At 53.9% G+C, this 27,374-nt stretch overlaps 1 protein-coding gene and 1 long non-coding RNA gene across 6 annotated transcripts in view; one reads left to right on the top strand and one right to left on the bottom strand.

Annotated features, from left to right (window-relative positions):
• The window catches only part of CSF2RA (colony stimulating factor 2 receptor subunit alpha), an 81,111-nt gene extending 61,346 nt beyond the window's left edge, over nucleotides 1–19,765 (bottom strand). For 2 of the 5 annotated variants that reach the window (XM_065915631.1, XM_065915635.1), the window contains exons 1-6: nucleotides 11,083–11,157; nucleotides 4,575–4,676; nucleotides 3,216–3,358; nucleotides 1,778–1,901; nucleotides 498–624; nucleotides 227–399 (exon numbers count right to left, since the gene is read on the bottom strand). In XM_065915631.1, the coding sequence (XP_065771703.1) occupies nucleotides 227–399; nucleotides 498–624; nucleotides 1,778–1,901; nucleotides 3,216–3,358; nucleotides 4,575–4,676; nucleotides 11,083–11,095 (682 nt within the window). In that variant the 5' untranslated portion in view covers nucleotides 11,096–11,157. Of the gene's footprint in view, nucleotides 1–226; nucleotides 400–497; nucleotides 625–1,777; nucleotides 1,902–3,215; nucleotides 3,359–4,574; nucleotides 4,677–9,821; nucleotides 9,885–11,082; nucleotides 11,158–17,671; nucleotides 17,941–18,724; nucleotides 18,826–19,043 lie in introns of those variants that run through there. The other 3 variants (XM_065915632.1, XM_065915633.1, XM_065915634.1) reach the window with 3 other exon arrangements.
• A 2,477-nt stretch (nucleotides 19,766–22,242) lies between these two features.
• Nucleotides 22,243–25,185, top strand: LOC136153215 (uncharacterized). The gene is made up of 3 exons (XR_010660374.1): nucleotides 22,243–22,353; nucleotides 23,995–24,040; nucleotides 24,869–25,185. It is a non-coding gene; the product is annotated as an uncharacterized lncRNA (long non-coding RNA).
• The last annotated feature ends 2,189 nt before the right edge of the window (nucleotides 25,186–27,374 follow it).

Genomic DNA, 27,374 nt, shown 5'->3' with positions numbered 1-27,374 from the left:
AGGAGCGAGCATTCAGACGTGGGAGCGGGTGTTCTTTCAGATGCTCCAAAAAGGGACCGTGATTTCTGACCTCCAGAACCCTGGGATAAAACATTTCCGTTCTTTGCAGCCTCCCAGTCTGTGGTCATAAGTTATAGCATCTCTGGGAACCTCAACGCAGATGCCTACACAAATTCTGTCACATCTAACTAAGGAGCACTTTTAAATTCCGGGTGGTTGTTCTCACCTATTTCCTTTAGCAGCAAAAACGAGTCGAAGAACTGGATTCCCGTTTCTTGGCTGGTGCCGTTAACCAGGAAGTAAGTGTACGACGTTAACCCCGAGAGGTCTCGGAGGTGACATCCCACGTGGGTCCCCAAGTCTTTCAGGTAATGAGGACATTCCATTTCGATTCTTTTCCTGTGAGATCCCCAAAACGTTCAGAGAACCGTCAGGGCAGTTTTCGCTTCCGCATAGCACCTGTCTCTCAGGGTGGTCTACGTGAGGTCGACACTTACTTTGATCGCGTGTACAAAAAATACTGGACGTCGTCGGGGGCCGCTCGGCCCTTGGCCCAGCTGCAGTTCATGAAGTCCGCGTCGTAGATGACACAGGAGAAGTTTCGGGCAGCTGTGCCCTCCCTGCCTGGGAAGGGACAGAAACAAAACAATGACGTTTAAACGGGATGGACCCGATGTCTTCACGGTTCAAAGAAGAATCAGTACCGGTCCTTTTCAGGCTCTTCCCGAAAAACAGAAGAATAAGTTCCAGGGATCTAACACATAAGGTGATGGATACAGTTGACAAGACTGCATTGTCCACTTGAAACTCCCTAAGAGAAAAGAAACGAAATGAAAAGATGCTTGCTCAAAGGAAGAAAAGCTATGACCAACCTAGATAGCATTTTAAAAGGCAGAGACATTACTTTGGCGACAAAGGTCTGTCTGGTCAAAGCTATGGTTTTTCCAGGAGTCACGTATAGATATGAGAGTTGGACTGTGAAGAGAGCTGAGCGCCGAAGAATTGATGCTTTTGAACTGTGATGTTGGAGAAGACTCTTGAGAGTCCCTTGGACTGCAAGGAGATCCAACCAGCCCATCCTAAAGGAGATCAGTCCTGGGTGTTCACTGGAAGGACTGATGCTGAAGCTAAAACCTCAATCCTTTGGCCACCTGATGCAAAGAACTGACTCACTGGAAAAGCCCCTGATGCTGGGAAAGATTGAAGGCGGGAGGAGAAGGGGACGACAGAGGATGAGATGGCTGGATGGCATCACGGACTCGATGGACATGAGTCTGAGCAAACTCCGGGAGATGGTGAAGGACAGAGAGGCCTGGCGTGCTGCAGTCCATGGGGTCGCAGAATCAGACCAAACTGAACTGAAGAGGGAAGATCCCTTCAGGGTTCTCACCACACACACACACACAAAACCAACCAAGCAACCAACAAGAACAGACGCGACAGAATAGATGCATTAACAGCTCGTTTGCGGTCATCGTTTCACGGAGCACGTACACATTGAAACGGCACATGTGGGAATTCCCTGGCGGCCCAGTGGCTAGGGCTCCGCAGTTTCACTGCTGTGGGCCTGGGTTCAATCCCCGGTCAGGGATGTCAGATTCCACAAGCCGCAGAGGATCGCCAAAACCAAAAACACCGAAATGACAAAGCCCAAAAAATCCCCAGAGATACACAACTGCTGTGCGTCAAACATATCTCCGTGAAGCTGAGAAAGGCGGGACGGCGGACTCTGAATGCTCGTGGGGAGCAGAAGGGTCACCCGCCGCGTCTTCCCTACCTGGGTTACTGTAGACCAGCCTTTCTGAAAGCCGCCTCTGGTTGACATTTACTTGGACGGTGAGCGTGACTCCCCCGTGGAGAGAACAGTCCGGAAATGTGCAGTGACATTCGTTGTCTTTGACCTGAAGAGATGCAACCAGCCAGTGGGTTAAGGAGGACCTGTCTTCTTTCGTCGCATGCTCAAACGCTATCTGCTCCTACACTGACCCCCGTCACGATGTTCTCCTCTCTGTGTGAAATCTCGCCCCAGGTACCTTCTTTGAGAAGAGGCCCACTAACCAGCAAGGTTCAGAAAGTCAGCGTTCAGAGCTCACCTTTTTAAGAAAAAAAAAATTTATTTTTAATTGGAGTTATAATTGCTTTGGGCTTCCCAGGTGGCTCAGTGGGTAAAGAATTTACCTGCAAAGCAGGTGATGCAAGAGACCTGGGTTCCATCCCTCGGATTGGAAAGATCCCCTGGAGGAGGGCATGGCAACCCACTCCAGTATTCTTGCCTGGAGAATCCCATGGACAGAGGAGCCTGGCGGGGCTGCAGTCCATAGCATCTCAAACAGTCAGGCACAACTGAGGGGATATGCACGTAATGGCTTTACAAGGTTCTGTTAGTTCTTGCTGCAACAACGTGAATCAGCTAGAAGTATACCTATGTCCCCTCCCTCATAAACCTCCCTCCGAACCCACCTGGAGCTCACCAGGGATCTTGTAAAAACGCACAGTCTGTTTACACATGTCCCAGATGAGGTCTGGGAGCCTCTGTTTCTCACAAAACTCCCAAGGGACGCAGGCTGGACCACTCTCTGCGCCCTCACCGCTTTACCTTTCTCTGGAACCTCATGCTCCCCGCGTGTATTTTTGGCCACAGCATGCAGCCTGTGGGAATCTTAGTTCCCTGACCAGGGACTGAACCCACAACCCCTGCACTGGAAGCTCAAAGTCTTAAACCGGCAGGCAAGTCCCCACACCCTCTTCTGCGGGATTGATTTTTCTTGTCTCAGCTCATAGTCATCATTCCCTCCCACGAATGGCATCCTGACACTGTATCCAAGTCAGTCTGTTCAGTTTGTTTCCACGCAACAGGCGGAGCGAATGCTGTTTCTTTCTCAGGATCAAGTCTAGCATGTGGACCAACGAAGCCAAAGAACGTGGCTCTCCCCCCAAGGAATACATCTTGGACATGAGGGTCACTTCGCTGGTGCACCTCGAACCATGACTTCCTCGATGCATCCCCAGCCACGCTTGTGTTTTTGTCTCCCACGGGAATAAATTGTAGAATATCCTTTTCTACAAAGGATAGCAACGGGGCCCATCCAATCTACCTCCTTGCAACTGTTCAGCCCCTCAGTCCGACTCTTTGCGACCCCATGGATGGCAGCACGTCAGGCTCCCCTTGTCCTTCACCATCTCCCCGAGTTTCCTCGTTGCCCACACCACCTCACCTTTTTCTTGATCAGCCCCTTCTCCTTGTGAATCAACACGCATTCCCCGTAGGTAGTGTTCTGCTTGCAGTCCCAAGTCAGCCTCGTCGTCTTTGGGTCGAACTTCACATTGAGGCTGGAGTCTGGCTTCACGGTTGGAAGATCTGGAAGACGTGACCTCGGGAATCAAAAAAAACTCCCCCTTTCCCAACTCCATGCCCACTTAAGCAATTCCTCTCAGGTCTTGCAAGCAAGGATCGGCGTTGGGGATCAACTTTCAACCAATCACCTCTTGTCAAATCCTCTTTGTCCCCTACTGTCTGTCCCGTCTCTGCTTCCTGCCCCTTTCTCCAAGTGGAAGGATGTTTCTGTTGTTGTTGTTCAATCTCTATAAGCCATGTCCGACTCTCTGTGGCCCCCTGGACTGTAGCCCGCCAGGCTCCTCTGTCCGTGGGACGCTCCAGGCAAGAACACGGCAGTGGGTTGCCATTTCCTCCTCTGGGGCCGGGGGGGAGGGTCTTCCCAACCCAAGGATGGAACCCGTGACTCCTGCACTGCAGACAGATTCTTCACCTCTGAGCCACCAGGGCAGGCTAAGGGGAGACGTCTACTACGAAAATAAGTGAAGACCAACCAAGTGAGAAGGAGCGGAGGCTATCTATCTATTCCCATCTCGTCACGGGCACCATCACCTGTGTCTGCAGGATGGATGGGGGACTATTCACGTAACCACAATGGGTGAACACAACAGGAGGTATAACGCTGGCAGACTGCGGAATAGAAGGAAAATCATGAAACTAGACACAGCCATAGGCATGGCCATGCCCACAGCCACGCCAACAAAGGTTCGTCTAGTCAAAGCTACGGCTTTCCTAGTGGACATGTATGGATGTGAGAGTTGGACCATACAGAAAGCTGAGCTCCAAACAATTGATGCTTTTGAGCTAAGGTGTTGCAAAAGACTCTTAAGGGTGCCTTGGACTGCGAGGAGATCAGACAAGTCCATCCTAAAGGAGAACAGTCCTGAATATTCATTGGAAGGACCGATGCTGAAGCTGAAACTCCAATCCTTTGGCCACCTGATGCGGATAATCGACTCACTAGGAAAGACCCTGATGCTGGGAAAGATTCAAGGCAGGAGGAGAAGGGGACGGCAAAGGATGAGATGGTTGGATGGCATCACCCACTCCATGGACACGAATCTGAGCAAGCTCCGGGAGTTGGTGATGGACAAGGAGGCCTGGCGTGCTGCAGTCCACGGGGTCGCAAAGAATCAGCCACGACTGAGCGACTGAGCTGAACTGATAGGCACGTGTCTCAGAAGCTGGGGTCTGGGGAACGGGGGAGGCAGAAAGAGGTCAGGCACGTTCACATACTCACCCTGCTGCTCCTGGGTGAGGAGCCAGGCAGAGTCGAGCACCATGGAGAGGAGGACAACCACGGCCAGGAGACTCGCGGGGCTTCCCGGACGGCGCAGAAGCTCTGCAGGGAGAGAAAGACCAGCCTTCGTGGGAGTCTTGATGCGGACACCAGTGATGTTTCCCCAGGGAGATGGGGAAATTAAAAAAAAACACAAAACCACAGGACCCTCTCCAGGGTGGTGGTCGGCATCGACAATGTGCCTGGCCAGCATCCTGGGTCACTGGCTTGCAGTGGTTAGGACTCCACCCTCCCAACGCCGGAGGCCGTGGTTTCGATCCTTGGTCTGTGTGTTAAGATCCCCCATGGTACACGGCGCAGCCAAAAAAGTAAATTAATTAAATAGACAATTTGAAAGAGGGTTCAAAGTGCATGGGCTTCCCAGGCGGCAGAGAATCTGCCTGCCAACACAGGAGACTTAAGAGAGCCTGGTTTGATCCCTGGGTTGGGAAGATTCCCTGGAGGAGGGAATGGCAACGCACTCCACTATCCTTGCCCGGAGAATCCCATGGACGGAGGAGTCTGGCGGGCTATAGCCCATGGTCCCAAAGAGTCGGGCATGACTGAGCGATTTAGCACACACACAGTGCATGATTCCAGTTCTATGACTTTCTGGAAAAGGTAAAACTGTAGCTGAGCGCAGAAGAATCGATGCTTTCAAACTGTGGTGGTGGAGAACCCTATTGAGAGTCCCTTGGACTGCAAGGAGATCCAACCAGTCCATCCTAAAGGAAATCAGTCCTGAATATTCACTGGAAGGACTGAAGCTGAAGCTGAAACTCCAATACTTTGGCCACCGGATGCAAAGAGCTGACTCACTGGAAAAGACCCTGATGCTGGGAAAGATTGAGGGCAGGAGAAGAAGGGGACGAAAGAGGATGAGATGGTTGGACGGCATCACTGACTCAATGGACATGAATTTGAACAAACTCCAGAAGACGGTGGAGATGAGTCTGAACAAACTCCAGGAGATGGTGAAGGACAGGGAGGCCTGGCGGGCTTCAGCCCACGGAGTCTCAAAGAGTCAGACACGAGTAAGTGAGTGAACAGCAACAATAAAGACAAAAAAAGTATCAGTGGTTGTCAGGGCTTATGAGAACAGGAGGGATGAACAGGTGCAGGACAGGAAACTTTTAGGGCAGTGGAAATATTCTGCTCTAATGACGGATACACGCCATCACACATTTGTCCAAACCGCCAGAACGTCCAACAGCCAGTTCAGTTCCGCTCAGTCCAGTCGCTCACTCGTGTCCGACTCTTTGCGACCCCATGAACTGCAGCACGCTGGGCCTCCCTGTCCATCACCAACTCCCGGAGTTTGCTCAAACTCATGCCCATCGGGTCAGTGATGCCATCCAACCATCTCATCCTCTGTCGTCCCCTTCTCCTCCTGCCTTCAATCTTTCCCAGCATCAGGGTGTTTTCCAATGACTCAGCTCTTCGCATCCGGCAGCCAAAGTATTGGAGTGACCCCCTAATGCAAATTATGACTTTGAGTCAAGAATACAGCGTCAAACTTGCTCCATCAATTGCAAGAGACGTTCCACACTGACGCTTGGTGTCCACCGTTGCGGAACTAACTCTAGGGGGAAGTGGGTAGACAGGAATTCCCAACACTTTCCAAACCTCGTGTTTCTGCAAACCTACACTCGCCCCAGACAAATAAACTCGAATAACATTAAACAAAAAATGTAGGGACTTCCCTGGTGTTAAGACAGAGAGCTTCCCATGCAGGAGGCTCGGGTTCCACCGCTGGCTGGGGAACTAAGATCTCACATGCTGCACATCTCGGGCAAAAAATATAAAATTAAAAGATTAAACTTAAAAAAAAAACTACAAAGGTGCCGTGCTCAATCCCCCGCAAAGGCACACTCCACAGAAAACAGCTGATCGTCCAGCTGGGTTTGGGGTGGCATCTGCGGACGTGCCACCACGCTTCCCCAGCGGTGTTTTCTAGTTGAGCTTCCCCGGTGGCTCAGATGGTGAAGGGCCTGCCTGCCAACGCGGGAGACTCGGTTTCGATTCCCGGGCCGGGAAGATCCCCTGGAGGAGGGCGCGGCAACCCGCTCCGGCGTTCTCGTCTGGAGAATCCCTCCCACGGACAGAGGAGCCTGGCGGGGCTATGGTCCACGGGGCCACCAAAAATCAGACCCGGCTGGCTCTGGTCGGGGTGATTCCGGTATTGCTGTCACTTGCAATGTGCCTTTACATTTGTGTACGGCGCAAATCTCCATTTGTCTCGAGCTGCGTTCTTGCAGACCCCCCTCCTCATCTCCTCCTGCTCCCGGGAATCCCATCCTCTGGGCCCTGTATCTTTACCCAGAGGGATCCCCCCTACCTGTCTCTATTTTACCAGTCCCGGTCGAATTTCCGATCATGTGTTTGGGTTTTTGGAGCCTACCGGTCTCAAGGTGGCTTTCTGTCTCTTGGGGAATTCCTTTCCTGGGGGTTGCCGTGGGAAATGACACGCTTTTATTTTTTCTCTGATCTTTTTTTCCTCCTTGCCTGTTTCCCTGTATCCCTCCCTTCCTTTTCTCCCCCTCCCTGCATCCCTGCATCGTTCCTGTTTCCTTCCATCTTCCTCTTCCTCCCTCTGGTCCTCGCAGACCATCTTCCACCTCTCCACTCAGCCGTAGCTCCGCTCCGCTCCGCGGACCTTGCATCTCGGACGCACGTCCAGTTCAGAGCCTTCAGGCTCCAGTCCCCACCCGGGGGGCTTCGTCCACCCTCCACCCAGGCGCTCGGACCCCCTTGAGGGACCCACCACCCGCAGATGGCCGGCGCACATTCGGCACGGCATCCCATTCTCGGCCCGCGTCTCCCCTCTGGCGACACGGGGGGATCCCCCTGGCTCCCGTGGGCATCTCCACTGGGAAAGACGCCCCCAAGTCCCCACACCCCAGCTGCCCTCGCTCACCCAGTCCCCCTGGGTCACGTCTCGGAGACCCGTTCATGACGGTCACAGTCCACTGACCCTGCACACACTGCAGACCAGGCCCTCCTCCTGGTCAGTCGCGAGTCTGACTTTGCGACCCCATGGACTGCAGCCCGCCAGGCTCCTCTGTCCGTGGCATTCTCCAGGCAAGAATGCTGGAGTGGGTTGCCAAGCCCTCCTCGAAGGCATCCTCCCAACCCAGGGATCGAACCTACGGCGTTTCCTGCATCTTCTGTCTTGCAGGCAGATTTTTTTTTTTGTGACCGCTGAGCCACGCGATAAGCTCCCACCCACCCCGCACCCCGACACCCTCAGCGTCTCTGCTAACAAGTCCCCTGGGTCTCCTATGTTTAACTCTCTGCTGTTTCCAGATACCCACCCTCCTCTGCCCACTTCCCCGCCTTCTCTCCTCAGACTCACTCAGACCGTCTGCATTTTCACCAGGTCCTCCGGGCCGGATGCCGAGGATGCAGGACCGCAAGCACCCTCCCCCCTTAAGGACAGGGACACCTGCCCGCCAGCACGCCTGGGGACAAGCACCCAGCCTCAGACTCCTGCCCCCCGCCCCAACACCTTCTACCCCGTTCCCCCCAGGGAACCTCACTTGCCATCACAGATGGGGAAAAAACCAAACCAAACCAAACCAAACCACCCACCAGAACCGTTCCAGCTTTCCCACCTGACCGTCATCTCCTGTTCCGCCGCCTCAGGGGCCCACCCCATGACCCCGCCCCCCGCAGACTTCATCTTTCTCGGGGGGTCTGATGTCTGAGCTCCTCCGGGGGAGGCTCTTTTCCTGCAGTGGGGAGGGGGTGTGGTGGCCTGCCCACTGCACCCTGGAACCTCTCAGAGAGGACCTTCCTCAATCAACACACACCCACGGCTCTTGCTGCGCGCCTGGATTTTCACATCTGCAATTTGCGAAATGTCTGTGGCCTGAGCTTTGCTTAACGGGAGACGGGGCCGGGGTGGGGGGAGGAGACCACAGCCTGACCCATCTCCCCATCTCCTCGGTGATGGCAGCACCTGTCTTATCAAGCTCCCTGAGTCCTGCTTTCTCCTCCGCGGGGCATACCGTTGTACTGGCCTCTGGGTCGGCACGGGGGGTGGATACGCAGAGGGGATTACCCACGCATCATCCCCCCACACCGGACTCATCAACACCCTTCACCCCAACTTCCCCAATAACTTCCTGTCCATTGAACTCCCGTCGGCTTCCTACTCATCGTGATGGAGCAGAAACCAGAAACTGCTGTAGCCTTGACTGAAAAAAAGAGTTCTCATGTACCACAAAGGGACTCAGAAATCCAGCCCCAGAAGCTGCTCACTTCAAATAACCAGTTCATCGCAGACCCCGGCTCTTGGTCAAGGATTGTGAGGAAATCTCCGAAGGAGACTCTGCAATGAGCGTGAAGTATCCTACCACTGGAGTAGGCTCTTGAGAGTCCCTTGGACTGCAAGGAGATCCAACCAGTCCATCCTAAAGGAAGCCAGTCCTGAGTTTGATGCTGAAGCTGAAGCTCTAATTCTCTGACCACCCGATGCAAAGAGCTGACTCACTGGGAAAGACCCGGATGCCGGGAAAGATTGAGGGCAGGAGGAGAAGGGGACGGCAGAGGATGAGATGGTTGGGTGGCATCACCGACTCGATGGACATGGGTTTGAGCAAAGTCTGGGAGATGGTGATGGACAGAGAAGCCTGGCATGCTGCAGTCCACGGGGTTGCAAAGACTCAGACATGACTGAGCAACTGAATAACGACATGATGTATCTCATTCAGCCAATCCCTGGTTTAACTGTCACTCCCATCCTGCGTAGCACTTCCAGGAGCCTCACAGAAGTGGTCAGAAGACCGAAACCCACAGAAATCTTATTGCTGTTTCACTTAATTTTGCCTTTTTTTTTTTTTTGAATTCAGGCTAAATTCACACGAGATGCAAGCCTGTACGCTCAGTGGCCAAGTCATGTCCAACTCTCTGCGACCCCATGGACCATAGCCCACCAGGCTCCTCTATCCACGGGGATTCTCCAGGCAAGAACACTGGAGTGGGTTGCCATTTCCTGCCCCAGGGGGTCTTCCCGAACCAGGGATGGAACCCGCATCTACTGCATCGGCAGACTGATTCTTTACCAGCTGAGCCACCTGGTAAGCCCCCTCGTGCAAAGCAGTGACACCCCGCACATCCTCCAAGCCTGGTTGCAGAACTTTCCCGTCTCCTCGAGGGAGACCTGTCCCCGTGAGCCATCAGCCTCCACCCCCTCCGACCACGCACCCACTTTCTGCCTCCGTGGACTCCCCTCTGCTGCTTCGCTGCCTATAAATGGAGTCGAGTCGTCCTTTGCTTCTTCATGCCCGCTTTCCCTTCTTGTTTTGGTAGTCACCAGGCCGCGCTTCCTTTCCTCATTTAAAGACTTCAGTTTTGAGACCATGTAGGCTGGGCGGAGGGGACCGCCGCCGTGTCTCAGATTCAGGACACGCCCTGCGGAGGGGGCTTGGTAACCGGGAGGCCGGTCCAAGGGGGACCCTGGCCCGAGCTTGCCCGTGGAGCTCACCGTGGTTTTAGGCGTGCCAGGGAGTGCGTGAGTGGAAGTCGCTCAGTCGTGTCCGACTCTGTGCGACCCCATGGACTGCATGGGATTCTCCAGGCCAGAATACTGGAGTGGGTAGCCTTTCCCATCTCCAGGGGAAGCTTCCCAACCTAGGGATTGAACCCAGGTCTCCCACACTGCAGCCAGATTGTTTAGCAGTTGAGCCACCAGGGAAGCCCAAGAATGCTGGAGTGGGTAGCCTACCCCTTCTCCAGCGGATCTTCCCCACCCAGGAATCGAACCGGGGTCTCCTGCATTGCAGGCGGATTCTTGACCAACTGAGCCACACAAAACGCAAGGCCGGCGTCCCAGGCAAGACCTGTAACCCCGACGGGCCCCCATCACCGCAGCACACACACAGCTCGCAAAGCCAAGTCTGCTTTCCAGTCCCGACAGGCACGGGCTGGCCCCGGGGAACTCCGAAATCTCCCACCCCGACCTGGCCAACTCCCCCGGGGGCTCATCCGGACCTAAGAACGCGGCGCCCACACGCTACCCCTCGGCGGTCACGCCGTCTGCCTGGGCGCCCTGCATCGGAAAGGTGTTTCCACTGCACACCCTCAGGTTACCGGGGCCTCCCAGCTCGTGCGCACGGAACAGAGCTCGCCCGCCCATGCAGGAGACCCAGCTTTGACCCCTGGGTCGGGAAGGTCCCCTGGAGGTAGGGCACGGCCACCCACTCCAGAATTCCTGCCTGGAGAATCCCCACGGACAGAGCAGCCCGGCGGGGCTACAGTCCACGGGGTCGCGGAGAGTTGGACACGGCTGAAGTGAGTTAGCAGCCGGCGCGGCAGAGCAACTTTTGTCTGACCCACCTGGAGTGCCAGCCGCCCGGGGCAGCAACAGAAGCAGGAAAATGACACTTTCGGGGACCCCGGGGGTCAAGGGGGACCGGGTCACACCCCACCCCTCCGACACACACACCCCGCGCTCGCGTCTGCCGACCTGCGATCCCCATCGCTGTCCCGCGAGGCTGGCCCGTCTGAGCGCCCCGACGCCTCTCTTCCTCATCCGACAGAGATGGGCCGGACGCCTTCAGCTGTGTTCCTGTTTTCTTCCCCTCGATTCCCTCCCCTCCCCTTGCCACGCCCGCCGCCAGGAGGAACTGGGACAGGTGGGTCCTCTGCTCTCCTCCATACCCGCTCCCATCCACTCGCGTGGAGAAGGTCGTCTTTCTTAGAGTCAGACGCTTCACCAAGTCTTCTCAGAGCAGGGACCAGGTGGGGCTGGTCCCACTGATCATTTTAATTTATTAGATGTTTTGGGCCGTGCTGTGGTTTTCTCCAGCTGGGGCACACAGGCTTGTCACTGCAGTGGCTTCTCTTATGCAGCGTGGGCTCCAGGGCCCCCCGGGTTTCGGCAGTTGTGACGCATGGGCTTACTTGCTCCAGGGAACGTGGGATTTTTTTCCCCCCGATCGGGGATGGAACCCCTGTCTGCTCCACTGGCAGGAGGATTCCTTACCACTGGGCCCGCCAGGGAAGCCCCTCAGTGACCATTTTCATCACAGACGTGGAGAGGGTCGTCTTCCCAAGGACGGGACCCGGAGGTTCCCCAAGTCGACTCAGGTCAGTTACCAGGTTAGTCCCCTCATCTCAGTTCAATCGCTCAGTCGTGTCCAACTCTTTGCGACCCCGTGGACTGCAGCACGCCAGGCCTCCCTGTCCATCACCAGCTCCTGGAGTTTACTCAAACTCATGTCCATGGAGTCGGTGATGCCATCCAACCATCTCATCCTCTGTCGTCCCCTTCTCCTCCCGCCTTCAATCTTTCTGAGCATCAGGGTCTTTTCCAATGAGTTGGCGCTTCGCAGCAGGTGGCCAAAGGATTGGAGCTTCAGCAGGTGTATTCCCTCTTTATTGGATTTCCCTCCTATTAGGTCTCCACGGAGCCCTAAGTAGAGCTCCCTGTGACGTACAGTAGGTTCTCATTATCTACTACATTCATAGTATCAACATGCAAACTTATTGATATATTGTATCTGTCAATGTGTATAATGACGTATCACCTACATCGTATCCATATCAATACGGGCTTCCCAGGTGGCGCTAGTGGGAAAGAATCTGCATGCCAACGCAGGAGGCGTTCAGAGACCCGAGTCTGATCTCTGGATCAGGAAGATTCCCCTGGAGGAGGACATGGCATCCCACTCCACTGTTCTTGCCCGGAGACTCCCACCGACAGAGGAGCCCGGCGGGGCTACAGCCCGTGGGGCCGCAGAGAGTCAGACACGACTGCAGCGACTTAGCACGCACGCCTCAATTGAGATGCACGTCCATCTCAATTTCCCAAGCCATCCCACCCCCACCGTCCCCCGAGTCCCTATGTCTGTGTCTATTTCTGCTTTGCAAGCGGGAGCATCTCTGCCTGTTTCTAGATGCCTCATAAACCTGTCACGATGCGACCCTTGTCTTTCTCTTCCCGACGCCCTTCAGTCTGTGCGACAGTCTCTGCGTTTTCACCCTCAGCGCATTTTTTCATCTTTATCACCCTGGCGTGTTCTCAGACCAGCTCAGACCTCCCAGGAGGGTCTGTGGACAAGGCAAACGAGAGTAAAGGGGATGATGCTGGGTCCTGGGTGGCAGCCAAGAGTCCTTCGGGACAGTGTGCAGAGAGGGTGGAAGATGGGGCAGAGGGCCTGGGGGACAGAGGCCTCCAGAGTGACCGCCGACTTACAAGGGCTGCTGGCCAGTGGACGGTCCCTTTAACCCAGCGCATGCGGGTTCCCGTTTTCACTGTCTCTCTTTGAGGCTTGGGTTTCCCCCGTCACAACACACAATACCTTTTACCCTTTATTAAAGGTTAACTGTTAGATTCCTTAAAAACTGGAAATAGAACTGCCATATGACCCAGCAATACCACTTCTGGGCATACACACTGAGGAAACCCGATCTGAAAGAGACACGTGCACCCCAATGTTCATCGCAGCACTGTTTATAATAGCCAGGACACGGAAGCAGCCTAGATGCCCATCAGCAGACGAATGGATAAGGAAGCCCTGGTACATATACACCATGGAATATTACTCAGCCATTAAAAAGAATTCATTTGAATCAGTTCTAATGAGATGGACGAAACTGGAGCCCATTATACAGAGTGAAGTAAGCCAGAAAGAAAAAGACCAATACAGTATACTAACACGTTTATATGGAATTTAGAAAGATGGTAACGATAACCCTGTATGCAACATAGCAAAAGACACACGGATGTACAGAACAGACTTTTGGACTCTGTGGGAGAAGGCGAGGGTGGGATGATTTGAGGGAAGGCACTGAAACATGTATATGATCATATGTGAAACAGATCGCCAGCCCAGGTTGGATGCATGAGACAAGCGCTCAGGGCTGGGGCACTGGGAAGACCCGGAGGTCATGACCCAGATGGGATGGGGAGGGAGGTGGGATAGTGGATCGGGATGGGGAACACATGTGCACCGTGGCTGATTCTTGTCAATGTGTGGCAAAACCAATACAATATTATAAAATAATTAGCCTCCAATTAAACTAAAAAAAAAAGACTTGGCAACTGAACAACAACAAATGGACATATTTCAATCTTTTGGATGCTACTGCAAATAGACTTGTTTTCTGTATTTCATTTTTCGGATGGTCCACAGCACTTGCGTTTGTCTCTGAATCTTATGCCTTGCCGCCAGGCCAAATCTGGGTATTAGTTCGAAGATTTTTTTTTCTAGTGGAGCCTCGTCAAGATTTTCTATATATAGCAGTCATCTGCAGATGGATACAGTTTTACTTCTCTTTTCTGATCTGCATGCTAAAAAAATTTTTTTTTTTTCATTGAAGTAGAGTTCATACGCTGGGTTGTGTTAGTTTGAGGCGCACAGCAGAGTGATTCACTTATACGTATGTGTGTATGTGCGTGCAAGCATGCTAAGTTGCTCAGTCACGTCAGACTCTTTGTGACCCCGTGGGCTATGGCCCGCCAGGCTCCTCTGTCCACGGGATTCTCCAGGCAGGAATGCTGGAGTGGGTCGCCATGCCCTTCTCCAGGGGATCTTCCCCACCCAGGGATGGAACCTGAGTCTCTTATGTCTTTTATGTATGTGGTTTCTTTACCACGAAAGTACCTGGGAAGCACAGAGTACTATACTCAATACTTGTAATAACCTATAGTGGAAAAGAACCCAAAAAAGAATATATGTCTGTGACTCTGAACGAAAGTACAGTACCGTGTATTATACAGTACATCCTTGTTGGTTACTGCATATTTTTTAAAATAATATTATTTTAAACCATCATATATTTTTAAAATTTGCTTACATTTTCATACATCTTCTGTCTGACTGGCCTTGGCTTCTGCTCCACAGCCCGGAGTGCAGAGGACGCCCCACGTCGGAGACACGTCCGGCCCCAGGTGTCAGCAGCGCTGAGGCTGAGGAACCCTGAGCAGGCGAGAGAGAGTCTGTCGCCTAGCGATTTCTCAGTCCACTTTTCTATCCGTCTCTATTCTCTATGATTAGTATAATTATGCAATCACTTACCTATCATCTATCATGTATATGTACGTATCTATCCATCCATCCATCCATTTACCGATCCATCCATTCATCCATCTATCTACCGATCCATCCATCTACCCATCCATTCATCCATCCACCCATCTATCTATCCATCCATCCATGCGTCTATCCATCCACCCAAACATTTACCCATCCATCCACCCATCCATCCATCCATCCAAATATACATACATACATGTATCCATCCATCCATGTATCTATCCATGCATCCATTCATCCATCTATCTATCCATACATCTATCCATCCATCCAACCCTCTACGTATCCATCCATCCATTCATTGATCCATATATCTACCTGTCCATCCATCCATCCATCCATCCATCATCCATCTATCTCAACTATTCACCCATCCCTCCACCCACCCACCCACGTATGCACCTATGGCTGTGGTTCACAGACTGGGAGGACTTTACCCTCCGAGGGGACATAAGACCACGTCAGGAGACTTTCTGGCTGTGACAGCGATGGGGGCAGGGGCTGCCCCTGGCATGCGGTGGGGGAGCCCAGGGAGTCTGCTCCACACCCCGCACAGGGCCCAGGACGCCCCCATCAGAGACTCGTCGGAGGCTGAGGCGGACCAGCTCAGCGCAGACACTTGGTGACAGCCTCTCCTGGCCCTTTCTGCCGACGCAGCTCCTCCCAACCCCCTCATCCGCCAGAATTCCACGTTTCCGCCCTTCCCAGACTCTCCTCGGGGTCAGAGAGGAAAAGGAGTCTTGGGGAGGCGGGGGTCAGCGCCTCTTCCACAGAAAAACGGAGGTGTGGGAGGCAGGGCCTCAGTGAGCCGGCGTTCGGGGGGAGGGTGCAGCCCCCGAAGTTATAACATCGATTTTCCCAGAAAAGAAACCAGAGGCCAGGAGACGCATTTCCAAACGACCTCACAGAATTTCTCAACTTCCTGGTGCGCTGAGCCGGGCTTCACACTCAAGGGCGGGGGGAGGCGAGAGCTGGCTTCACTTCCTCCCAGACTCCAGGACAAAGATCTCCAGGCAGCAGGAAGGCGGGGCTGTGTTGTTTGTTTTCTTTCCTTTTCTTAAGTTTCATTTTATTCAAATTATTATTACTGGCCATAGAAGAGGGCTGCGGGATCTTAGTCCCCTGATCAAGAATGAAACCCGGAACCCCCCCTAAAGTGCAAGCTCGCAGGCTTAACCAGTGGACCCCCAGGGAAGTCCCATTTTAGAATTTTTTCACTGGAGTATGGAAGTGCAGGGAAAATATTCGTCGCTCAGTCGTGTCTGACTCTCTGCGACCCCAGGGACTGTTAGCCCCGCCAGGCTCCTCTGTCCGTGGGATTCTCCAGGCAAGAGCACTGGAGTGGGTTGCCATTTCCTCCTCCAGGGGATCTTCCCGACCCAGGGATCAAACCCAGGTCTCCCACACTGCAGGCAAATTCTTTACTGTCTGAGCCAGCAGGGAAGCCCTAAGTTGGCAACCATAAGGGTTTTTTCTTTTTTTTTTAAGTCTGTGAGTCTATTTTATAAATAAATTTATTTGCATCAATTTCTTTTTAGATTCCACATATAAGCGATAGCATATGATATCTTTGTCTGACTTACTTCACTCAGTATGATAACCTCTATAGATACATCCCTGTTGTTGCAAATGGCACTATTCCATTCTTTTTTATGGCTGAGGAGTATTCCCAGGTGGCTCAGGGGTAAAGCATCTGCCTGCCAATGCGGGAGACCCAAGTTAGATCCCTGGGTTGGGAAGATCCCCTGGAGAAGGGAATGGCAACCCACTCTAGTACTCTTGCCTAGACAATCCCATGGACAGAAGAGCCTGGAGGGCTACCATCCACGGGGTCGCAGAGTCGGACACGACCAAGCTACTAAGCAAGAACAACAACGACTCGGAAGCAATCTTGGAGTCCATCGACCGATGGGTACATGCACAAGATGTGGTCTGTGTATACAACGGAGTATTACTCAGCCATGAAAAAGAACGAAAGGATGCCACTGGCAGCAATACGAACGTAACCAGAGGATCACGCTAGTGGAATACATCGGACAGAAAAAGACACATATCGTATGCTATAGCTTATTTGTGGAATCAAAAAAAAAAAAGAGAGAGAGAGAGAGAACCAGTGAACTTATCTGCAAAGCAGGAATAGACTCACAGACATACAGAACACACTTATGGTTGCCAAGGGTGGATAAGCCGGGAGTGTGGAATGAACAGATACACACTGCTAGATGCAAAATAGATAAAACGCATGGACCTACTGTTCGGCGCCGGGAAGCATACACGATACTTTATATAAAATATATAGAAGCGGCGATTTACTGTATAGTCCAGGGAACTATATTAGAACCTCACAACGAGGTGTAAGAGAAGTCGCTCAGTCGTGTCCGACTCTTTGCAACCCCATGGCCTATACACCCTGCCAGGCTCCTCCATCCATGGGATTCTCTAGGCAAGAGTACTGGAGTGGGCTGCCACTTCCTTTTCCAGGGGATCTTCCCGACCCAGGGATCGAACCGGGTCTCCCACATTGCAGGCAGACTCCTGACCGTCTGAGCCACCGGGGAAGCCTATAATGGAAAATAATCTGAAAAACATATATATATGCGCATATATATATAAAGTCTAAGGTCAGAAGACTTAAGGAAGACCTAGTGTTAAAAATGAAAGAGTGAGGCCTTCTGGGTGGCTCAGTGGTAAAGAAACCGCCTGCTCACTCAGGGGACACAGATTGAATCCCTGGTCCGGGAAGATCCCACATGCCACAGAGCAACCAAACATGCAGGCCCCAAGTTCCCAGCCTGCTCTCTAAGGCCTGGGAACTGCACCTAGGAGAAACTGCACCCAGCGACACAGACCCAGCACAGCCAGAAGAATTAATTAATTAAAAAAAAAAACCCCACCCTCGGAAGCAACCTCACCGTTCATCAACAGAGAAATGGATAAAGAAGATGCGGCCCACGCACACCGTGGAATATTACTCAGCCATGAAAAAGAATGAAATAATGATGGACGTATACACACCACTGTACGTAACATAGACAGCCAACGAGGACCTGCGGTAGCCCACACGGACTTCTATTCAATGTCTCGTGTGGTGATGGAGGTTTAGTGTCTCGGTCATGCCGACTCTTTGCGACCCCACGGACTGTAGCCCACCAGGCTCCTCTGTCCGTGGGATTCTCCAGGTGGGAATACCGGAGTGGGTAGCCTATCCCTTCTCCGGGGGATCTTCCCCAGCCAGGGATCGAACAGGGTCTCCTGCGTTGCAGGCAGATTCCTCTCCGACTGAACTACAAGGGAAGCACAGTTATGTTATATAAAATACGCGAAGGCAAGGATTTACCCTGTAACACAGGGAAATATGTTCACACCTTGTCATAACCTCTAAGGGAAAGCTATTTGAGAAAATTGCATTATCGATATAAAGTTGAAGGTCAGCAGACATCAGTAAGAAACCATTCTTAGAAAGAGAAGAGCTGGGACTCCCCTCGTGGTCCAGTGGCTAAAACGCAGAGTTCCCAGGGCAGGGGGCCTGGGTTCCATCCCTGGTTCAGGGAACTGGACCCGAGACGTAGCAACTAAAGATCAAAGAGCCTTCCTGCCACAACTCAGGCTTGGCACGGCCAAATAAACAAACACTGCAAAAAAAAAAAAGAAAGTAAGACTCTTGCTGCCTCACCTTCTGCCCTATTTTGCAGAAAGAACTGAAAAAGCCTCCACAGACATTAAAGATGACATGAAGACACAGAAAACACAGCGAGAGCCGCACGGCGGGTGAGAGTCAAACATCACCTGGAGTAAACGCTGGGCAGAAGATAGGCCGGGGAGGATGCACAGAACACCGCCCACTGCCTAGCTTGTGATGACAACCCTCTGCACACATGGTCAGAAATCCCCAAACCATGGCAGGTCCCTGGCGGTCCAGGGGTCACGACTGACCTTCCACCACAGGGTGGGACACAGATTCGATCCCTGCTCGGGGAAACTAAGATCCCACAGGCTGCAAAGTCGCCAAAAAAAAAAAAAAAGAAGACAAAAAGCAATCCCCAAACAAACCCCCCCTGGGACCCGCACCTTCAGTGATAGCCGATGGAAAACGTGACCTCCTTGGGGCTTCGCTGGTGGCTCAGTGGTAAAGAATCCGCCGGCAGATGCAGGAGGCACCGATTCAATCCCTGGTCCAGGAGAAAAAAACAAAACAAAACCTCACTCCGTGAACCCCAAGGAAGCCCGCACACCCCAACAAAGAGGTTGCACCTCCCCCCCAACCACCCCACGCTGCTCGCCTCAACTAGAGAAAAAGCCCAGCATGCCGCAAGGAAGACCCAGCCAGGGCCAAACATACACATAGAAATAAAAGGATTAAATGCACAGTGCGCCGCGCCCTCCTTACCTGCAGCTGCAGACGCAGATGCCAGGGCTTCAGTCTGGTGCTGGACCATCACTCCACGGGAGCCTGGTGGGCGCGGCCTGACCACCTCCGAGCTGCACCCCCGGGAGACATGCCTGGCCCATCATCTCATCGCTGCACCCCGGGAGACATGCCTGGCCCATCATCTCATCGCTGCACCCCGGGAGACATGCCTGGCCCATCATCTCATCGCTGCACCCCCGGGAGACATGCCTGGCCCATCATCTCATCGCTGCACCCCCGGGAGACATGCCTGGCCCATCATCTCATCGCTGCACCCCCGGGAGACATGCCTGGCCCATCATCTCATCGCTGCACCCCCGGGAGACATGCCTGGCCCATCATCTCATCGCTGCACCCCCTGGAGACATGCCTGGCCCAGCATCTCACCGCCCCGGGGTCTCCCGGGTGTTAGACTGCGGTCCCCGCCCCCCGGGCTCACATCTCTGCATCCTCTGTCCCCCCAGCGCCCCGCACCCACAACGCCCAGTTCCACTTTCACTTTCTCTTCGTGGAGTCCAGCTCTCCCGGAAGAAGACGTGGCCCGAGGGCCCCAGGATTCCCGCCGGGCACGCCCCACGGCCAGAGGAGCCCGGCGGGGCCCAGTCCTCCGAGGGGGTCACAAAGACCCGGACGCGCCGGAGCAGGCCTGCGCGCCCGCGCTGCGCCTGCAAGGAGCGCGACTGGCCCCTAGTGACCGAAACTTCCAGATTCCGTCCTGGCAGCTGCCTTCACTGGGGGGACTGCTGCTGAAGCTGCAGCTCCAGGACTCTGGCCACCTGATGCAAAGAACTGACGCGCTGGAAAAGCCCCTGATGCTGGGAGGGATGGAGGGCGGGAGGAGAAGGGGGCGACAGAGGATGAGATGGCTGGATGGCATCCCCGACGCAGTGGACGTGAGGTTGAGCAAACTCCGGGAGTTGATGGACAGGGAGGCCTGGCGGGCTGCAGTCCATGGGGTCGCAAAGAGTCAGACACCACTGAGCCACTGAACGGGAACAGTTTTACCCACACAGACTAAACCACCCTCCACCTTCGGACTTGGCAAGCCCTGAGCTGTCCCCAAAGCCTGTGCACTCGGGTCCCGCCGGGTGGAGCGGGGGAGGGTCGGTCCCCACTCCAGGCTCTTTAAGCTGCTGGGTGGTCCGGGGTGGGGGTGGGGGTGGGGTGGGTGGCCTTGGCGCGGTTTGGAAGTTTTCGTCACTAGAGGTCAGTAGCGCTCTCTGCAAGCCCGATCCAAGCCAGCTGGCGTCGGAGGAGCTTTGCTGCCCTTGAAAGGGGCCGCCCGTTGGCACTGATATCAGGAGCTCATCTTTGGCCAAGCAAGAGTGTTCTCATGGCTGGGTGTAAGGAGTTTGGAAACTACGATCTTGGCGTCTGGTCCCATCACCTCATGGGAAATAGATGGGGAGACACTGGAAACAGTGGCTGACTTTATTTTCTGGGTCTCCAAAATCACTGCAGGTGGCGACTGCAGTCATGAAATTAAAAGACGCTCACTCCTTGGAAGGAAAGTTATGACCAACCTAGACAGCATATTAAAAAGCAGAGACGTTACTTTGCCAACAAAGGTCCGTCTGGTCAAGGCTGTGGTTTTTCCAGTGGTCATGTATGGATGGGAGAGTTGGACTGCGAAGAAAGCTGAGCGCTGAAGAATGGATGCTTTTGAGCTGTGGTGTTGGAGAAGAATTTTGAGAGTCCCTTGGGCTGCAAGGAGATGCAACCAGTCCATCCTGAAGGAGATCAGTCCTGGGTGTTCATTGGAAGGACTGATGCTGAAGCTGAAACTCCAATCCTTTGGCCACCTCATACAAAGTGTTGACTCATTGGAAAAGACCCTGATGCTGGGAGGGATTGGGGGCAGGAGGAGAAGGGGACGACAGAGGAGGAGATGGCTGGATGCCATCACCGACTCAATGGGCATGAGTTTGAGTAAGCTCTGGGAGATGGTGATGGACAGGGAGGCCTGGGGTGCTGCAATTCATGGGGTTGCAAAGAGTCAGACACGACTGAGCGACTGAACTGAACTGAACTGAAGGAGTTTGGGATTTCTATGAGCCCACTCACCCTGCTCGGACAGCAAAGAACCCACCTGTCAATGCAGGAGACTGGGGTTCCATTCCTGGGTCGGGAAGATCCCCTGGAAGAGGGCATAGCTACCCACTCCAGTGTTCTTGCTGGAGAATCCCACGGACAGAGGAGCCTGGTGGGGCTACAGTCCACGGGGTTGCAAAGAGTCGGACATGAATAAACAGTACACCCCCCACCAACCCCACCCACCCCCGCTTGTGGGAGAGGTGTCCTTGGGCACAGGGGTCATGCTGGAATGGGGGGCGTGTTGGTTCTCAAAACGCCCCCACCCCAGATTCTCCTTTAAATGCAAAAGATATTATTCCCTGCTTTGAGCAAGCTCTGGGAGTTGGTGATGGACAGGGAGGTCTGGCATGCTGCAGTCCACGGGGTCGCAAAGAGTCGGACACGGCTGAGCGACTGGACTGATTCTTCCCTGGGATGCACCGTGATGCAAACACAGGGGACAAACCATTGGCTGTTGGGTCCTGGGGTTTCCAACGTCAGCCAGAGACCACCCCCCAGCCCCCCAGGGACCGGTGTGAGACCACCTGAGATCACAGACTGTGAAAGTGAAACTGTTAGTTTCTCAGTCGTGTCTGACTCTTTGCGACCCCATGGACTGTAGCCCACCGGGCTCCTCTATCCGTGGGATTCTCCAGGCAAGAATACTGGGGTGGGTTGCCACTCCTCCAGGGGATCTCCCCCATCCAGGGATCGAACCCAGATCTCCTGCATTGCATGCAGAGTTTCCCCTGAGCCACCAGGGAAACCAGAGTCAGTCACAAAAAACTCCCGCCCAAATGGAGCCGGGGATACCAACTGTAGCACCCCCTTCCCCCAAGGAGGCCGCCTTCTTTAAAAAAAAAATTATTTTTTTAATTGAAGGATAATAGTTTTACAGAATTTTGCTGTTTTCCGTCAAACATCAACATAAATCAGCCACAGGTGTACCTATGTCCCCTCCTGCTCCTATTCAGATGTATTTTTCTTCCACACCAGGCAACTCATCCCCGCCTGTCCACGCTGAAGGTAGAAATAACTGCAGATATTTTTTTTCCCCAGGTGGTTGCAGAACCAGCTCACTCATATTTTCTTTTTTTTTTAAACAGGAGATTAGTGTGCTTATCTGCTGGGCTTATCTCTATTGTTGCAGCAGTTTCGGAAACCCCCTCCCAGCCCCCAGGAGCTTCTGTTCCTGGAAAAATTTTTTAAATAAAAGGTAATTGGTGGGGAGAGGTTAGATGCAGGAGAGATTGGGGTGCGGGGCGCGGGGCATCGCTCTCTGCAGTGGGAGGTGAGAGGGCATCTGAAAGCGCCCGGCTGCGCCCGGGGTCTTCGTGACCCCCACGGCCCCGGCTTTATCTCTCTGGCTTTGATGTGTGTTTGCTGTTGTTCTTCCCCCCGTGGGTGTTTCTTGTTCCTGCATCTTGTCCAAGGATTAGGACATGAGTCTGAGCGAGCTCCGGGAGCTGGTGATGGAGCGGAAGGCCTGGCGTGCTTCTGTCCTCGGGGTCTCGGAGAGTCCGGCATGGCTGAGCGATGGGACTGTGTCTCTCTCTCTCTCAGGATGGGGAGAAGAGATAAGTGTTCACTGTTCTTGCACTTTCGTGCTCAGATCTCTTGTGCGCTGGCAGGTTTAGGGTTAGGGGACTTCTGACGACACGCAGGCTCACTCCAGAGACACTCCCCTCCCACTCACCCCAGCGTCCCACCTCTCACCCCAGAGAGCCTCTATTCACCCCTGACTGTCTACACTCACCCCCCGAGACCTCCACTCTCTTCAGATTTCTATCTCTGATCCCAGAGACCCTCGGGCTCACCCCCACACTTCCACCAATCACCTCGGACATGCCCGTTCACCCCAGATTTCCATCTCACCCTAGAGATCCTCACTCACCCCCGCTTTCCACCACTCACCCTAAAGAGCCCCATTCACCCCACGTTGGTATCCATCACCCCGGCAGTAACCCCACTCGCTCCAGATTCCTTTTGGTGGGCTAGTTGCTAAGTCATGTCCGACTCCGTGTGACCCCAGGGACTGTAGCCCGCCAGGCTCCTCTATCCTCGGGACTCTCCAGGCAAGAATCCTGGAGTGGGTAGCCATGCCCTTCTCCATTCCTTCACCCAGACACCCTGCACTCACTCCAAATGTCCATCATTCATTGCAGAGACCCAGCCCCTCCCTGTTCACCCTAAATTTCCATCCATCACTCCAGAGACTCCCCTCCGTCACCCCAAATTTCCATCCCTCATCCCTCAAGACTCTTATAGTCATTCCAGATTTTCCCCCACTCTGCCCAAAGACTTCCGCAAGACCATCCCCGATTTCCTCCAACCACCCCAGAGACCCCAGAATCGCCCCCCGATTTTTGCACCCCTCAGACACAGTCCCCGAGACTCGCTGAGGAGTCCCAGGACAGGGTCCCTCACGGGGAGGGGGTCTGTGTCGACAACTCAGCGTCTGCTGGAGCAACCTGCCTCTATCTCAGGGCTTCCTTAAACACCCCCGGGGTTTGCAGAGGAGCCTGGCGGGCTGCCGTCCAGGGGACGCGAGGAATCGGACAGGACTGAGCGGGTAACCACACACACACACACAGGTCAGAGAGGGCCTGCGTGATGGAATCTCTTCATCCGTAGGTGAATTCGGCCGCCTTTGCAAGGGCTTTGTTGCTGTTTTCGTAGCTAAGTCGTGTCTGACTCTTGTGCGACCCCGTGGACTGTAGACCACCAGGCTCTTCCAGCCATGGGATTCTCCAGGCAAGAACACTGGAGTGGAAATTCCCACTGGAGTGGGTTGCCACGCCCTCCCCCAGGGCGTCTTCCCAACCCAGGAATCGAGCCCGAGCTTCTTGCATTGCAGCAGATTCTTCACCGTCTGGGTCACCTGCTTCAGGTGCTTCACTGTGGTGAGTAACCAAGGCCTTTAGCGCTTCATTTCTGCCTAACCGTCGTCTGCAGGGAGCTTGAGAGGGGCTGGCAGCTCACTAGCCCTGCAGACTCCCAGGACCAAGCCAGACGGGGCTGTGTTTCGGTTGGGGGCGGGGAGCAGGTGATGGAGTCTTGGGGGGAAGGGAAGGACACAGTCACCCAATTTTTTTTTTCAAGTGCAAAAGTTCCAAGGGTCGCCCGGGGAATTCCTGAAAACCCTCTTTCGGTCCACAGACGACGCGCTCTCTGAATGCCTTTAAAGATTACAAAAGCCAGTTTCCCTAAAAGTCAGCCTCAGTCAGGAGCGATTCCCTGGAGGGCTGTTTCCTGGGGTAAAATATCCACTTTCAGGGTAAAAAAAAAATTCGGGGTCATGAGGCGGGCGCTTATTTTATAGTTCCCTCATCTCGGGCTGGAATTTCAATCAGTGATACACGAGAAAATGGAAATGTATTCTGCAGTATATGTCTCGTGAAGAAGGGCTTATGTTGTTGTTTTTTTAATTTGTCCACGCTTATAATGCTAATGAAGCAGGCAGGAAGGCAGAGGCCTAACTGGGCTCTTGGAGCTGCTAGGAGTGTGCTTCATGCTGCCGGAGGAATACTGTGGGTGTCCCAGCCGCCCACTCGGGGAGAAGAAAAGATCACAGCAACAGCAAAGAAAAAAAGTGTGACTTTCTGGGAAAAGGAGCGTGGAATTTTCAGGCAGTTTACAACATCAGAATTTTCACTTGTGGGGGCAGGCCCGAGTTGGTGTCAACAATTCGGTGATGGGTGTCTTTTTTTTAATTTTTCTTTAAATTATAGCTGAGAGTCCCTTTGGACTGCAAGGAGATCCAACCAGTCCATCCTAAAGGAAATCAACCCTGAATTTTCACTGGAAGGACTGATACTGAAGCTGAAACCAGTACTCCGGCCATCTGATGGGAAAAACTGACTCATCTGAAGAGACCCTGATGCTGGGAAAGATTGAGGGCAGGAGGAGAAGGGGCCGACAGAGGAGGAGATGGCTGGATGGCATCACCGACCCAATGGGCATGAGTCTGAGCAAATTCCAGGAGTCGGTGATGGACAGGGAGGCCTGGCGGGCTGCAGTCCACGGGATCACAGATTCGGACGCGACTGAACGACAGCTACGTAGTAGGTTTACAATGTTGTGTTAATGTCTGCTGTTTAACAAACTGATTCATATATACATATATATATACTTTTCATATTCTTTTCCTTTGTGGTTTATCATAGGATGTTAAATATAGGTCCCCTGGGCTCTACAGTAAGACCTGGTTGTTTATCCATCATATATATATATTTACATAATATTCTGACCCATTCCCTTCTCCAGGGCATCTTCCCGACCCAGGGATCGAACCCAGGCCTCCCGCATTGCAGGTGGATTCTTCACCGCCTGAGCCGCCAGGGAAGCCCCGGTTTGTGGCTGCTAACCCCAAACTCCCAATACGTCCCTCTCCCTTCTCCCGGGGAGGTGATATCTTTCAGGAGAGGAGCGGACACTGTGCAGGAAAAGTGAGCATGAGGCTGAAGCGGAGCAGCAAGCAGGGGCACGTTTTGAAAAGCCCACGGGTTCGCAGATAGGCCACCGCCCTGGGAACGCGGTCCGAAGCTCTGATGGATGGGCTGCTGATGGGCTTGACTCTGCTGTATCTTCCCACCCCGACCAGCTTTGGGCTCCTGTCTCTGCCACCTCACGCGGGCGCCTGGTGCAATGCCCACCCCGGCCCCCGGCCCTGTGCCCGTGAGTCAGGACCGTGGGTGGCAGGGGATGTTTGCACAAAACACACCGCTGGGGATGGTCGGTGACCATGGAGTTACACGCGGCCGTGACTCCTGAGCCGGTGACACGCCCACCGCGGCGCACGGAGGCATCCCCGCCCAGCGCCCCACGGCCGGTCCTCAGGGGCGTGTCTGCTGCAAAGGGGAAGCAGGGGACATGGACAGTGAGCTGCAAAGACCCCGTGGCTGACGCAGGACATGTGCGTGCTGAGTCATTTCAGGCGTGTCCGACTCTCTGCGACCCCGTGGACTGCAGCCCGCCAGGCTCCTCTGTCCGAGGGATGCTCCAGGCAAGGATACTGGAGTAGGTTGCCACGCCCTCCTCCAGGGGATCTTCCCAACCCAGGGATCAAACCCGCGTCTCTTGTGTCTCCTGCATCGGCAGCTGGGTTCTTTACCACGAGCGCCTCCTGGGAAGCCGACGTAAGCTCGATGCCAGAAAAAAAGAACCAGCTTTAGCCACAGCACGCCGTGTAAGGTCACCCTTCTGCTGTTTTATAGGACTTCCCTGGCGGCTCAGACGGTAAAGCGTCTGCCTACAATGTGGGAGACCTGGGTTCCCATCCCTGGGTTGGGAAGATCCCCTGGAGAAGGAAATGGCAACCCACTCCAGTGCGCTTGCCTGTAAAATCCCATGGACGGAGGAGCTTGGCAGGCTACAGTCCAGGGGGTCACAAGGAGTCGGACACGACTGAGCGACTTCACTTTCTTTCACTTTCTGCTGTCTTATAAACTATGGAGACGTTCGAGTTGCCGGTCTTTCCTGCTGTTGATCTTTTCCTGCTGTTGATCTTTTCCTTCTGCTTGTGGATCCTTTGCCTAAAACGGGCTTACCAGTCCGCTCAGTGGTAAAGATACCCCCCTGCCAATGCAGGAGACGCAGTTTCCATCCCTGGGTCGGGAAGATCCCCTGGAGAAGGGCGTGGGAACCCACTCCAGTATCCTTGCCTGGAGAATCCCACGGACAGAGGAGCCTGGCGGGCTACAGTCCATGGGGTTGTCCAGAGTCGGACACGGCTTGGAGACTGAACGACGAGATTGATCACGTCAGGCTCAAAGGCTCCTGTGGATTCACAGCATCACGTTCATCACACGCTGATAGCCATCAATGTGTCAGTGACCGTGTCTCGATATCGATCTAACAGACCTAGCACATACGACCAAGGGTGGCTGCGGATACCAGGGGAACTCTCCGTGTGGGGGAATGGGCGCCTCTGGGAAAGCCCTGTACTTCCCTCTCAAGCTGGCTGCCAACGTAAAAAGGCTCTAAAAATAAAGTCTCTGCTGAAGAGAAAGACGCCACCTCTGGGGGCTCCCTCCGCCCCCTTCCCCTTGTGACCGTGAATCCGCTGTGGTTCATCTGCAGCGTGTCCAGACGTGCGTGTTCCTCCTCCGTGTTACCGCATGGGCAGATCTGCGAGCCTGGTTCCTTCCAGAGGAAGAACATGTGTTGTTTCTGCTGTCGAGTCACCACATCCCGAGTCAGTCTCTGCGACCCCGTGGATCGCAGCACGCCAGGCCT

This window comes from Muntiacus reevesi, chromosome X (genome assembly GCF_963930625.1).
Source record: "Muntiacus reevesi chromosome X, mMunRee1.1, whole genome shotgun sequence".
NCBI classification, from domain to species: Eukaryota; Metazoa; Chordata; class Mammalia; order Artiodactyla; family Cervidae; genus Muntiacus; species Muntiacus reevesi.
This window is presented reverse-complemented; position numbering and strand designations above follow the sequence as displayed.